General features: G+C 42.9%; 1 protein-coding gene across 8 annotated transcripts in view; it reads left to right on the top strand.

Annotated features, from left to right (window-relative positions):
• Window positions 1–12,883, top strand: part of SWT1 (SWT1 RNA endoribonuclease homolog) — a 264,858-nt gene that overhangs the window by 237,141 nt on the left and 14,834 nt on the right. For all 8 annotated transcript variants that reach the window (XR_013840025.1, XM_079981282.1, XM_079981287.1 and 5 more), the window contains 8 exons: window positions 228–900; window positions 3,534–3,599; window positions 4,155–4,284; window positions 4,407–4,505; window positions 5,624–5,812; window positions 6,341–6,434; window positions 7,084–7,232; window positions 9,421–9,563. Coding sequence is in view for 7 of the 8 variants with exons in the window: in XM_079981282.1 (XP_079837408.1) it covers window positions 228–900; window positions 3,534–3,599; window positions 4,155–4,284; window positions 4,407–4,505; window positions 5,624–5,812; window positions 6,341–6,434; window positions 7,084–7,232; window positions 9,421–9,563 (1,543 nt within the window). In the remaining variant the exon portion in view is untranslated. The remainder of the gene's footprint in view (window positions 1–227; window positions 901–3,533; window positions 3,600–4,154; window positions 4,285–4,406; window positions 4,506–5,623; window positions 5,813–6,340; window positions 6,435–7,083; window positions 7,233–9,420; window positions 9,564–12,883) is intronic.

Here is a 12,883-nt window from a genome sequence, read left to right as displayed (position 1 = left end):
GGTGAAGGATCAGCTTCTCTTTTTAACCTGGTGTAAAAATAAGTTTAAACCTTTTATATTGTCTGACACATTTTCTAGTACACAAGTAATCTAATTCTCTTTCAACATTTTCCCATTGAACTTAACCCTGAGTTTGTTCTGTAAGCAACTGCCCTGTTTCTGTTCGAAACTTCTACTGTCAAATTTCTTTGTACAGTAATAGTTTTTTCTTGCTGATCCTTCCATAGGTCTGATGATAGTGCTGGATACACGAAAAGAAAAAAGAGACTGGATCTCAAAGATGCTACTAAAGTTATCCAAAAAGAGGCTTCCAAAGATATCCATCTTGTCTATGGTACTATAAGGCCTATTGAAGAGCGTGAAAAGGTCACCATGCATTTTAAAAATAAAGCTGAATGTGGAGGAAAGATAAGCAGTCTGGATTCTGCAGCAGCCTTCCTTCGGAAGGAGGGCTCCAACAAAGAGTTGTGCAGTGATCCTGATGTGAAAAGAGGGAAAAGGGAATTGCAGGATTTGAGGATTCTTAACAGCCGAAAGAAGAAAAAGAAGGTTGAGGCGGAATGTGCCAAATTAAAAGAAACTGTAAAACGTGTGCTGGAGTTCAAGGAAACTTCACAGAACACTTCAAAAAAGTCACACCCCACCTTTTCATCCTTTAGCTTATCAGGTGCTTGGCAATCCTCTGTGCACACTCCCGAAGGAGCCAAACATGCTTCATTAGAACTACCTCGCAAAACCGACAAAGGAATGAAACGTGCACCCTTGCACCACTTGTGTGAACTGTATCACCAGAGAGAATATAAACAGAAAGAACAATTTCATCATGAATCCCACAAGAATATTGGTAATGCAAGGACCCAAGGGAATAGATTTGTACCTGCAGCATTTCAGATGAGTCAGGTAAAGCTGTTAAAAGTTTGCTATGAGAATTGAGGTGGTAGTTTTGCTTTGTGCAGCAACAATGGTGGTGGCTTTTATAACTTCCCCAGCAAATAGCTTATTTAATTTAGACACTGGAATGAATCTGAGATAACTCTTAAACCCTATTTTAGCATTATAAGAGTGAGCCACTTGAATTTGCACCTCCCTCCTTCCTCTATCACCTTCAGAGCCGCCATAAACAAGGGTTCAGATGCTTTTGCTTAATCACAACTTGCTGTGCCATCCAAGCCTTCACATATGGCCATTCAAACCATAGCTTATGAAGTGGGTTTGTTTCCATGAACTGTAATTAAGATTATGTGCAGTTTAGGGTTTGGACAGAACCCTAAACTCGGATTTAGATCACAACTGAAGCAGAAGCTTTGATTGCATCTGAAAACAGTCATTGCCATCTTCACTTCATAAACAAAAAAGGTAGCTCTTGATCAGGGGTTGGCAAGGTTTACCGGTCATGGGCTGGATCACTCCCACGGAGATCGTCCGTGGGTCGGACTGGCGCAGCGCAATGCCGGAAATCATGTCTGTGGCTCTGGAAATCGCTTCTGCGCATGCCCAGACGCTGAAAATCGCACCTGTTCAGAAGTGATTTTCGGTGTCTGGACATGCGCAGACACAATTTCCAGTATCTGCACATGCGCAGACGCGAATTCCGGGGCCGCTCGGCGAGTTCCCGCACTGTGCTGCGCCGGTTTAGCGCAGTGCACGGGGGACTCACCAGGTGGCTCGGTTCGGGGGTGGCTCGTGGGCCGGTAAAACAGTCTTCGTGGGCCACATCTGATCCATGGGCTGCACGTTGTCGACCCCTGCTCTTGATAGAAAGACCCTGAAGGATCTTAAATCTTACAGTGTTAAAAACAATAGTATCAAAGGGTGATTGTGGTAATTGTGTGTACTTATGCATGGTTGTAGTTGGGGAATGAGAATTAAATCAGTTAACCCAAAGACCTCTCAGAAAAGGTGAACTTTAAGGATATAGACTGTGGGCTACTCCAGATACCAAGAAGTAATCAGTGTGCAGAACGTGCAATCAAAGTGATGTAGGAACCTTACGATGCTTGCAGCAGAAACAAAGGCAAACTGCAACCTCAATTTATTTTAAGCAATAAGAAGTGATTGTACAAGTATTAGAAAATTTGCAAGCTCTATTTTCCTGTGTTGTAATACATATTATGCTTATTACCTAATACATTATACAGTTACATATACAAAAATCAGATTATTGATTTTTGGGGTGACCTTTTTTCAAAAGATTTGGAAATGACAGTTCAACCTTTGCTTTTAGGCAAAGGTTCGTCTAACTAGGCTTCGGGAACATGAGGTTGTAAAATAGTTATAACCCTAGTGTTGATCCTTACTAGACCATTCAATGAAGATCACTTTGAATTCCAAGGGTCTCCTCATGGCATTTGCTTGCTGGATTTGCTCTCACCTTACAACCACGCCAATTCCAGCCTCCCTGGAGCTTCTCTACATTTGACTCACAATCTACAATTTTGTTGTCAGGTGCTGTCAGCTCCTGCCCGCTGTGACAAGGACATTGTATCTTCTCATGTGCCAATGCAGTTTTATGTCCCCGTCAAGGAGACACAAATTTATAATCTTATGACTGTCTGTGACATCTGTCACATAACCTTTTGGGGATATGTGCTCTCCCACCTCCTGGTTTGCTAGCTTGTTACTCTACTGTGTGTGTGACTGTACCATGAAGAAGAGCCGATTGCTCACGTGCAGCCATAGACTTTTGAATGGGACATCTATGCAGCCACAAAACTTGCCCTTCTTTCTCACTGCAGCCTAGCTCATAGTTTGCACTTGCAGTGTCTCTAACTGAGGAGAGGGTCTTGGCCTTGACCCCCTGAGCAAGGGTTCGCTGCTCGGGGGCAGGGGCCACAGGTTCAGCTTAAACCCAAAAAGTTTCTGAAATAGTGTTCTGCATACAGTGGTGCCCCGCAAGACAAACACCTCGCAAGACGGAAAACCCGCTAGACGAAAGGGTTTTCCGTTTTGGAGGCACCTTGCAAAATGAATTTCCCTATGGGCTTGCTTCGCAAGACGAAAATGTCTTGCGAGTTCCTGCGGGGTTTTTTCCCTCCCCCCCCCTTTTCCTAAGCCCTAAGCTGCTTATCAGCTGATCAGCTGATCCGCTAAAAGCCGCTAAACCGCTTATAGCGCTAATCCGCTAAGCTGTCAATGGGTTTGCTTCGCAAGACGAAAAAACCGCTAGACGAAGAGCCTCACGGAACGGATTAATTTCGACTTGCGAGGCACCACTGTAGACAAATTCAGTGTATGTTGCTGCTCAGGTAACCACTCAAAGAACTATGGTTACAAGGAAGCAACCTGTTCATGTCTAAGCCTCGGGGAATTTCCTTTAGCCTTTTTTGTGTTCTCTAGAAACTCTGTGTGCATGTGCGCACACATCCGTTGTGGTGTATGGCCATCTTGCACTCTCACTTGCTTCTCCCCTCTTGAAATCACTTCCATCTCCCAATAAACTTCCAACCCTGCAAATAATATTTACTTGGGCTTTCTCTTTAGTGCAAAGCTTTTGATACAGTACAGATACTTGAGGTGATTAATTTTTGTTACAGAGCTCTGAAGCCTCGTGCCACTCTTCTTCCAGTGAAGCTACTGAAAGTACTGACACAGACCAAGAGGTTAGTGGTTATGTAACCTAGCAGGTGCACTTTAGCATTCCCTAGCTGCGATTCTTGCACCACGTAAAGCCTTTTGCTTTACGATTGGCTCCATAACTTGTCAAGAAGCATAAGCAGGTCTGAGCTATATAATAATTACAAAGCTCAGTCAGTAGAGCATGGTACTCTTAATCTTAGGGTTGTGGGTTCATGCCCCATGTTGGGCAAAAAGATTCCTGTATTGCAGGGGGGTTGGACTATGGTCCCTTCCAACCTTACAATTCTGTGATTCACTCTCTAAGCATGAATCCTCATGCAGCCAAAATGGCCCCATCCAAAAATGCAGGGTCATCAGACTTGGGGAAACCCCATGTTAAAAAAAAAAGTCCCAGGAACAACGATAACCAAGAGAAGGAACCCAAACATAGCCCTCAAAGACTGAGCATACTCAGTGGCCAAGGAATATGCAAGAGAGTGTAATTCTGGGAGTGGGGTGTGAGCCTTAGTTGGTGCCCAGTGACGGAAACTCCCAGTGCCAGCCTTGATTTCAAGTTTATATATTCCTCTTTTCCATAGATGCAGATTGTAGAAGAACTGCATGCTGCTCGCATTGACAAAACGATGGCTTTGCCTGTGGTTCAGACTTGTGGAGAGCTGACCAACATGGAGATAGATCTTCCAGATGATGAATCAAATATGTCTGCTAGTAAGTTTATATGCATCAAGTATTTTTGATTTCTCTTCCGTAACAAGGCAATAAACGGGAATAAATCAATACAGAATCCAAATAACAGAATTTCTCTCTGTGTGTTTCTTCTTTTGTAACAGGAACTCTTTCTGGCCTGAATAGTTTGATTGTGATTGATACTAATATAATGATCAGCCATCTAGAATTCATCAAGTCTTTGAAGAATACAGATATCCCAGGTGTGTGTGGATTTATTAATTCCATTTCCATTTATAAACTACTTACTATCTGAAGATCTTGCCGTGGTTTAGAATACATAAATATATATAAACAGAATAAGTACATGCCAAATGATTTCCACAAAAATGAAACAAATGCATAAACAAAATATATGAAGCACAATATCAACATAAAGGCAGAGTGCATTACAAGGCACTATATTGCAAACTTTCAACCAAAGTAACACACATTGTGCCACTCACCCAGACTCACTTGCCACCCTTTCTGTATGACCATGACAGTAATCAATTGCCTCAAACATCTCTGTCAACCAACCACTCACATAAATCTCATAAAATTATACACAACAATATTACAGCCCGCATGAGGTTCACAGCCAAACATACACATGTAAGATACTATCGCCATCTCTGAAGCACTAATGGTATCATGCCCCACACCCACTAGACTATCACCTGAGAAGTATCTGTTTTTAAACCTGAATAGGCTCTCACCTTGGTGGAGTAGAAAACTACTTTCGTCCATTCACTCACAACTACATAAATGTAGCATGCACAGTATTGCACAACCTCAGCTCCTGATAAATAACCAGTCAGCATTGGTGGCAGATACAAACATCAGCCTCACACTCAAGTTGTCTCTGAAGGTCTTCACAGACTCAGGTGGTTGTAACCAACCAGCAGCTATGCTCTCCTTTTCCACCAGAACATTGGCCCACTCCATCACACAACAAATTGACACAATACTGGCCAACATCTTGTGCTCTGGCTGTTCACCTTTGACTGAGAGTCACAGGATGAACCTTTTGGCTCATGCCTTTGCCAGGCACAAAATTTAGGTATAATACCAGAAGAGGTGGGAAAGAGAAAAAGCAAATCTCATCAGGAGCCCCAGCTGTGGAAAATACAGATCAAATTTTACCTTGCCAAAAGGCTACACTTTCCCTATCAGATGCATATGTCCTGACTTTGTTAAATGTGGTCAATGCTATGCAGATCCACTGGCAGAATATCCAACAGCAAGCTGAATTAGTTTTTTAATCACAGTTAAAAGATGTACAGCGTTTTGAAGAACTACCATAGATTAATAACACGTAAGCTATTCTTCTCCTGTTTAGGAGTTGGCAGATTTGTGCTTGTCATTCCCTGGGTCGTTTTGCAAGAACTGGATAACTTAAAAAGAGGGAAAATATTGGCAAAGGTTGGGCAAAAAGCAATCCCTGCAGTTCACTTCATCTACACTTGCCTGAAGAACCAAGATCCAAGGTTGTGGGGTCAATCTATGCAACTTGCTTCTCAGCAAACACGTAAGTTGTGACAGAGCTGGTGGATTCTAGCAGAATTCGCCCTGTAGCTTGGTTAAGACAGTTGACATCTTTTGTGGATGGAAGAACCTTTTTACAAAATTAAAAAAAAAATTCAGGCCTTTGAAAATACTGTGGTGATACTGTTTAGAACTACTGTTTATATGCTGTCTATTTTTTAATCACTTGGTTTTATTCTCTCCTGGAAATCTTTGGGCTGCAAGTTGCTTAATGTGATTGGATGACATAATGGTTCGTGTCCAATGCTCCATGCGAGTAGTTTCACTGGTGCAATGGGACTGCTGTTTCCTCCTCTCACAGACCCAAAAATCTTCTGTGGAGGGAATTGTGTAGCGTTTGAACATAGCCTACATTTCCAGAGCAATTTAAATATATTGCCTGTGCTTCGAAGGCAAGTAAGTGAGAGCCGCCAGGTGTCTCCTTTGCCTGCTTTAACAATGATGTGTAAACGCTATTCATTCAAGTTCTCTTAAAGCATGATATGCTAACTTGCTTTTGCCAAATTTACAGGTGGTTCCTGTGTTGAGAACAATGATGATCGTGTGTTGCAGTGCTGCCTGCAGTATCAGAACCTCTTTCCTCAAGCTGAAATTGTACTGATGACGTAAGTTCTTTCCAACTAGAGAGCTAAATTTGATAAGAACCCACAGCCATTATGCTGTAGTTTTAAAAACAAACAAAAAAAAAAAAGGCAGGGAAGATACTACATACCATTGTTTTTAAAAAAGTGTTTGTGATTATGTAAATCTGAATCCTTGAGGTTCTTCCTAAGGCCTCATTTCTTCCATCTGTGCTGTTTAATTTTGCATTCCCTGCTTAACTGAAGATGATGTTTCTTTTCATAACACGAATCCAAGAAGTTTGCATCCTGTTTTTAGAAAGGGTTGGTGAGAACAGTCAATCAATGAGGGAAGAAGCAGCCAAATCGTGCAAATGAAAGGTATTCAGAACAGAGCCTGGCTATAGCTGAGAGCTGCTCATGTATGAATTCTGTGGAATTTGTACAAAAATAGGTGGCCTCTGTCTGGAAAGCCAAGTCTCTCCACTAGAGTGTAAAAAAATGCCTATCTTTGAAAACAAGATTTTTGCTATGCTAGTTTTGTAGAAGTTATATTTTAAAATAGCTCTAAACAGACATAGACAAATGAATTGGACCAGATGTTGGGGGTTTTTTTGCCGTGGAAGAAGGCATAATAATCCTGTCCTGCTTACCACTCAAGTAATGCAAAATGAACACAATTTTATTTTCACAGGGATGATAAAAACCTGTGCAGCAAAGCCCTTGTCAGTGAAGTTAAGGCACTTAGCAAAGCGGACTTTGTTACTGCACTCCAGAAGCTGACTAGAGACACCGTAATGCTGACTCAAGATGCTTCTAGCGGCCAGTCCCAGTCGGAAAGAGGTTTGTTTTTCTTGATTCATTAGGATTACCATAGTGGCCACACAAGTTAAATAATACTGCAATCCTGTACACATCTGCTCAGAAGCAAGACCCACTGAATTGAACTGATCTTATTCTCAGAAAACGAGGGTGGTAGTCAACTAGGTTTTACTCACAGTAGACCTGTTGAAATGAATTGACCTAACTTGGTTGTGGTCATTTTTTTCAGTGGGTCTATATCCTGAGTAAAACTTAGTTGAATGCCACCCAGCCTAAAGCTGATAAATAGTAGTTTGCAAACATTTTTATTCTCTTTGAGAACCTGACTGACAATGACAAACATTTCCAATAACTTTCAATATTTCACGTAGTTCTAATAATCTTCTAACAGATAAATAATGCTAAGCTGATGTATGAAGGACTGAAATACTGAACTTCTTTGGCATATGATCCTTCCCAGTAGTAGCGCCCACCCTGTGGAATGCCCTCTCATCAGATGTCAAGGAAATAAACATCTTAAGACATCTGAAGGCAGCCTTGTACAGGGAGGTTTTTAGTATTTGAGGGTTTTTTGTGTTTTAATATTTTGTTGGAAGCTGCCCAGAGTGGCTGGGGTGACCCACACAGATGAGTGGCATAAAAATAAAATAATAATAACAACAACAACAACAACAACAACAACAACAACAACAACAACAACAACAAATAATATTACTATTATTACTGCGCCACACAGAAACTTTTATAAGATTAAAGGAGAGGGTATGTTGACCGTTCTCAACAGTAGAACTACTGTATTTTTCGCTTTATAGGATGCACCGGACCATAGGACGCACCAGACCATAGGAGGGGGAGAACAGGGGGAAAAAATTCTCCCCCTCTCTGCTCAGCGCCCCTTCAGCGAATCGGCAGGAGAAATGGAGCCCCTTCCATTTCTCCTCCCGCTTCGCTGAAGGGGTGCTGCGCAGAGAGGGAAAACTGTGCAGCGCCTCTCCAGCGAAGCAAAGCCTGGAGAGCAAGAGGGATCGGTGTGCACCGACCCCTCTCGCTCTCCAGGCTTCAGGCAGCTATCCGCAAGCCTTCAGAGCGCAGCGAGAACTCCTGCCTCTGCGCTTTGGAGGCTTCGTGTTGCTATCGCTGAAGCCAAGGAGCCTGCATTCACTCCATAAGACGCACACACATTTCCCCTTAATTTTTGAAGGGGAAAGGGTGCATCTTATAGAGCAAAAAATACGGTACATAGAAAAGAGCCAACAGTTCTTTATCAGGCCAGTTAAAATGAGCAGGTAGATATTGGATGAAATAAGATTCTGATTAAACTCTTCAGGGAACTTGGGGAATCTCCTTTTGAAGTGACTGCCAATAGTTGATTGGGTGAGCATCAGAGATCGCTTAAGTGTAGTGAATTCTAACACTTTCCCAACCTTGAGGCCCCAGGTGTTAGATTACAACTCCCATCCCTACCTAGCAGGACCAGTGGTCAGGGATGATGGGAGTTGTAGTCCAACAACACCTGGGGGCCCAATGTTGAGAAAGGCTGCTATAGAGGCTGAACCAACCATGTGACCCTCTAGGTGCTCTCCGTGTTGTGGCAGTGCTTCATTTGTAGTGGTAGAAGCCATTTTAATTCCACTAGTGCACTTGAAATACAACCCCAAGAGAACTGAAAACGAGCCATTTCTTTCAGTGGCAGAGGTTGCCCCGAGATGGGTGATTCCTCCTCCTCCTTGCCTCATGGTCAGGGCCATGATCATCAGTGCAGACTGTTTAGCTTTGGTTGGGGGAGATTCCACCCAGTTATGGCCATGCCTTCTTCATAGTAGCAAGATTTGCCAACACATTAGAAACCTTATGTACCTGCAACTCAAAATACCTGTGCTTAATATGTTATATGTTGAGCGGGATAGCGTTTCATGCATTTGATGAAGTGGACCATAGTCCATGAAAACATATGCCATTTTTTAAAAATAAAAAGTTAGTTTTTAAGGCACCACAAGATTCTTCATTGTTTTATTGCTGCAAGAGACTGACATACCTACCCCTCTGGAAATGGATATAGTTTCTAAAATAGGAAAGGGAGGGCTTTTGAAGCAAGCAAATGGCAGTGAAATTTTAAGCAGACTATTAATGAGTCTTAATTGTTAATGTTTTGATCTTTTATAGCCTCAAGTGATCAAGGAATTTAAAATCCATTGTGCTTGCTTAACAGATACGATAACCAAGAAGGCTGGGGATAAATTTGCTGATCCTGTTCCAACGATTGTTGATGACATTAAAGAAAGCTTGCAAGAAGTTTTATCTTGTATACTGGAAACTGAAATGAAGATTGCTTTTGGAGACCTTTGGGAAGAGGTGATTACCTTCAAGTATTCTTACATACGTTTAAAGCAGGGATGCAGAGCTTCAAGCCTGTGGGTCAGATTAGGCCTGTCAAATATCTGCTTAAGAAGAAACTTTGCAAATTTGAGGAAGTTTTGGAATACAGTGGTGCCTCGGGATGCGAACAGGATCCGTTCTGGAGCCCCGTTCGCATCCAGAAGCAAATGTAACTAGCGACGGCACGTCTGCTCACGCATGCGTCGCTTTTCGCCGCTTCTGCACATGCGTGTGACATCATTTTGAGCTGCGCATGCACAAGCGGCGAAACCCAGAAGTAACGCGCTCCGTTACTTCCGAGTTGCCGCGGAGTGCAACTCGAATGCACTCAATATGAAGCATATTCAACCCAAGGTATGACTGTACACTCTTCATAAATGTTTGTTGAATGTCTGAGCCCACTTTGAAGTCCGTTGGTTCAGAGTCTGCACAGTCACAGTGAATGTTCTGTTCCTTAAACGTATCCACTTGCCTTATGCTGAAGTCTAATTGCTGACTACCGTGCCAGTGGCTGCCTCACACAATGAATTTCTTACATAGATTCCACAGTCAAAACAAAATAAAAAAATTCCTTCCAGTAGCACCTTAAAGACCAACTAAATTAGTTCTTGGTATGAGCTTTCGTGTGCATGCACACTTCTTCAGATACACTGAAACAGAAGTCACTAGACCCTTCTGATTCCACAGTTTTCAGAAATTGTACATATTTTATTTATGTATTTTGATAATTTATTTGCAATTACAAATAAATTAATTACAATTGTGTCTAAGCGGTGCACAAGGAACTTGGCACAAGAAAGATAAAAATCAGTTAAAACTATAAAACCAGAATTCATTAAAAATGCCTGCAGTAATAAAATAGTGTTCTGCCGGTGCTGGACCTCAACCGGAAGGGAGTTCTGTAAAATTGAGACCACAGTATTGAACATTTGGCTCTTGGTAGATAAAGAGCCATGCAACCGAACTCTGGAGGACCACTAACAGTAGCTTCCCAGAAGATCTGATTGATCAGGCAGGAATGCAATGAACCAGGCAGTCCTCAAGGTTTGTCGGACCCAAGTTGTTAAAAGCCTTGTAAATTAATACAAGAATCTTCAACTTGGCTCAGTAGCTTCTTTGGTGATCACTCATAGCCAAGTAAGATTGTCTTCCATAAACACGGTTTTAACAATGAGTCCATAAGTGATTCTGGAGGCCAATTCTGGATCCACACGTCCTTCCACAGGGGGGACATAGGTTTCCGGGCGGGAGTTGATCACCGTGTGGACTTGCCAAGCGTGCCTTCCTCTTAGCATGTTTCTCCCTTGCATCCTGAGTTTGAGTGTCTTCAAAGCCCATGACACCTTTGGTAAAGGCTGTTCTCCAACTGGAGCGCTCGCAGGCCGGTGTTTCCCAGTTGTCAGTGTTTATACTACACTTTTTAAGATTTGCGTTGAGACAGTCTTTTGTTGACCACCAGCATTACGCTTTCCATTTTTAAGTTCGGAATAGAGTACAGTGGTACCTTGGGTTAAGTACTTAATTCATTCCAGAGGGGCTTCCTGCTGCCGCCGCACCGCCAGAGCATGAATTCTGTTCTCATCCTGAAGCAAAGTTCTTAACCCGAGGTACTATTTCTGGGTTAGCGGAGCCTGTAACCTGAAGCGTATGTAACCTGAAGCGTGTGTAACCCGAGGTACCACTGTAGTTGCTTTGGAAGACGATCATCAGGCATCTGCACAGCATGACCAGGTGACAGTCTGCCCCTATCAGCAGTCTAGCCCTAGTGTTTTTCACCAACCAGAGCCTCTGCGCCAGGCTCGAGGATAGTCCCACATAGAGTACATTGCAGTGATTGAGTCTTGAGGTCACCAGTGCACTGTGGACAGACTATCTCTGTCCAAGAATGGTTGTAGTTTACATACTGGCCATAGCTGTAAAAGGCATTTCTAGCCACTGAGGCTACCTAAGCCTCCAGTGACAAAGGTGGACCCAGGAGCATCTCTAAACTCCGAAGCTGTCATTTCAGAGGGAGGGCAACCCCATTCAGAACAGGCAACTGTCCAGTCTCCCAGACACAGGAACCACCTACCCACAGCGCCTCCGTATTCTCATGGTTTGTTGTTGTTTAGTCGTTTAGTTGTGTCCGACTCTTCGTGACCCCATGGACCAGAGCACGCCAGGCACTCCTGTCTTCCACTGCCTCTCGCAGCTTGGTCAAACTCATGCTGGTAGCTTCGAGAACACTATCCAACCATTTCGTCTTCTGTCGTCCTCTTCTCCTAGCACCCTCAATCTTGCCCAACATCAGGGTCTTCTCCAGGGAGTCTTCTCTTCTCATGAGGTGGCCAAAGTATTGGAGTCTCAGCTTCAGGATCTGTCCTTCCAGTGAGCACTCAGGGCTGATTTCCTTCAGAATGTATAGGTTTGATCTTCTTGCAGTCCATGGGACTCTCAAGAGTCTCCTCCAGCACCATAATTCAAAAGCATCAATTCTTCAGCGACCAGCCTTCTTTATGGTCCAGGTCTCACTTCCATACATCACTACTGGGAAAACCATAGCTTTAACTATACAGACCTTTGTCGGCAAGGTGCTGTCTCTGCTTTTTAAGATGCTGTCTAGGTTTGTCATTGTTTTTCTTCCAAGAAGCAGGCGTCTTTTAATTTCGTGACTGCTGTCACCATCTGCAGTGATCATGGAGCCCAAGAAAGTAAAATCTCTCACTGCCTCCATTTCTTCCCCTTCTATTTGCCAGGAGGTGATGGGACCAGTAGCCATGATCTTCGTTTTTTTGATGTTGAGCTTCAAACCATATTTTGCGCTCTTCTCTTTCACTCTCATTAAAAGGTTCTTTAATTCTTCCTCACTTTCTGCCATCAATGTTGTGTCATCTGCATATCTGAGGTTGTTGATATTTCTTCCAGTAATCTTAATTCCGGCTGGAGATTCATCCAGCCCAGCCTTTCACATGATGAATTCTGCATATAAGTTAAATAAGCAGGGAGACAATATACAGCCTTGTCGTACTCCTTTCCCAATTTTGAACCAATCAGTTGTTCCATATCCAGTTCTAACTGTAGCTTCTTATCCCACATAGAGATTTCTCTGGAGACAGATGAGGTGATCAGGCACTCCCATTTCTTTAAGAACTTGCCATAGTTTTCTGTGGTTGACACAGTCAAAGGCTTTTGCATAGTCAATGAAGTAGAAGTAGATGTCTTTCTGGAACTCTCTATCTTTCTGCATAATCCAGCGTATGTTTGCAATTTGGTCTCTGGTTTTTCTGCCTCTTCTAAATCCATCTTGCATTCTGGGA

Source organism: Podarcis cretensis (assembly GCF_951804945.1).
Source record: "Podarcis cretensis genome assembly, chromosome: 6".
Taxonomy (NCBI): Eukaryota; Metazoa; Chordata; class Lepidosauria; order Squamata; family Lacertidae; genus Podarcis; species Podarcis cretensis.
Note: the sequence above shows the minus strand (reverse complement) of the source record. Positions and strands in the feature narration are given on the sequence as shown.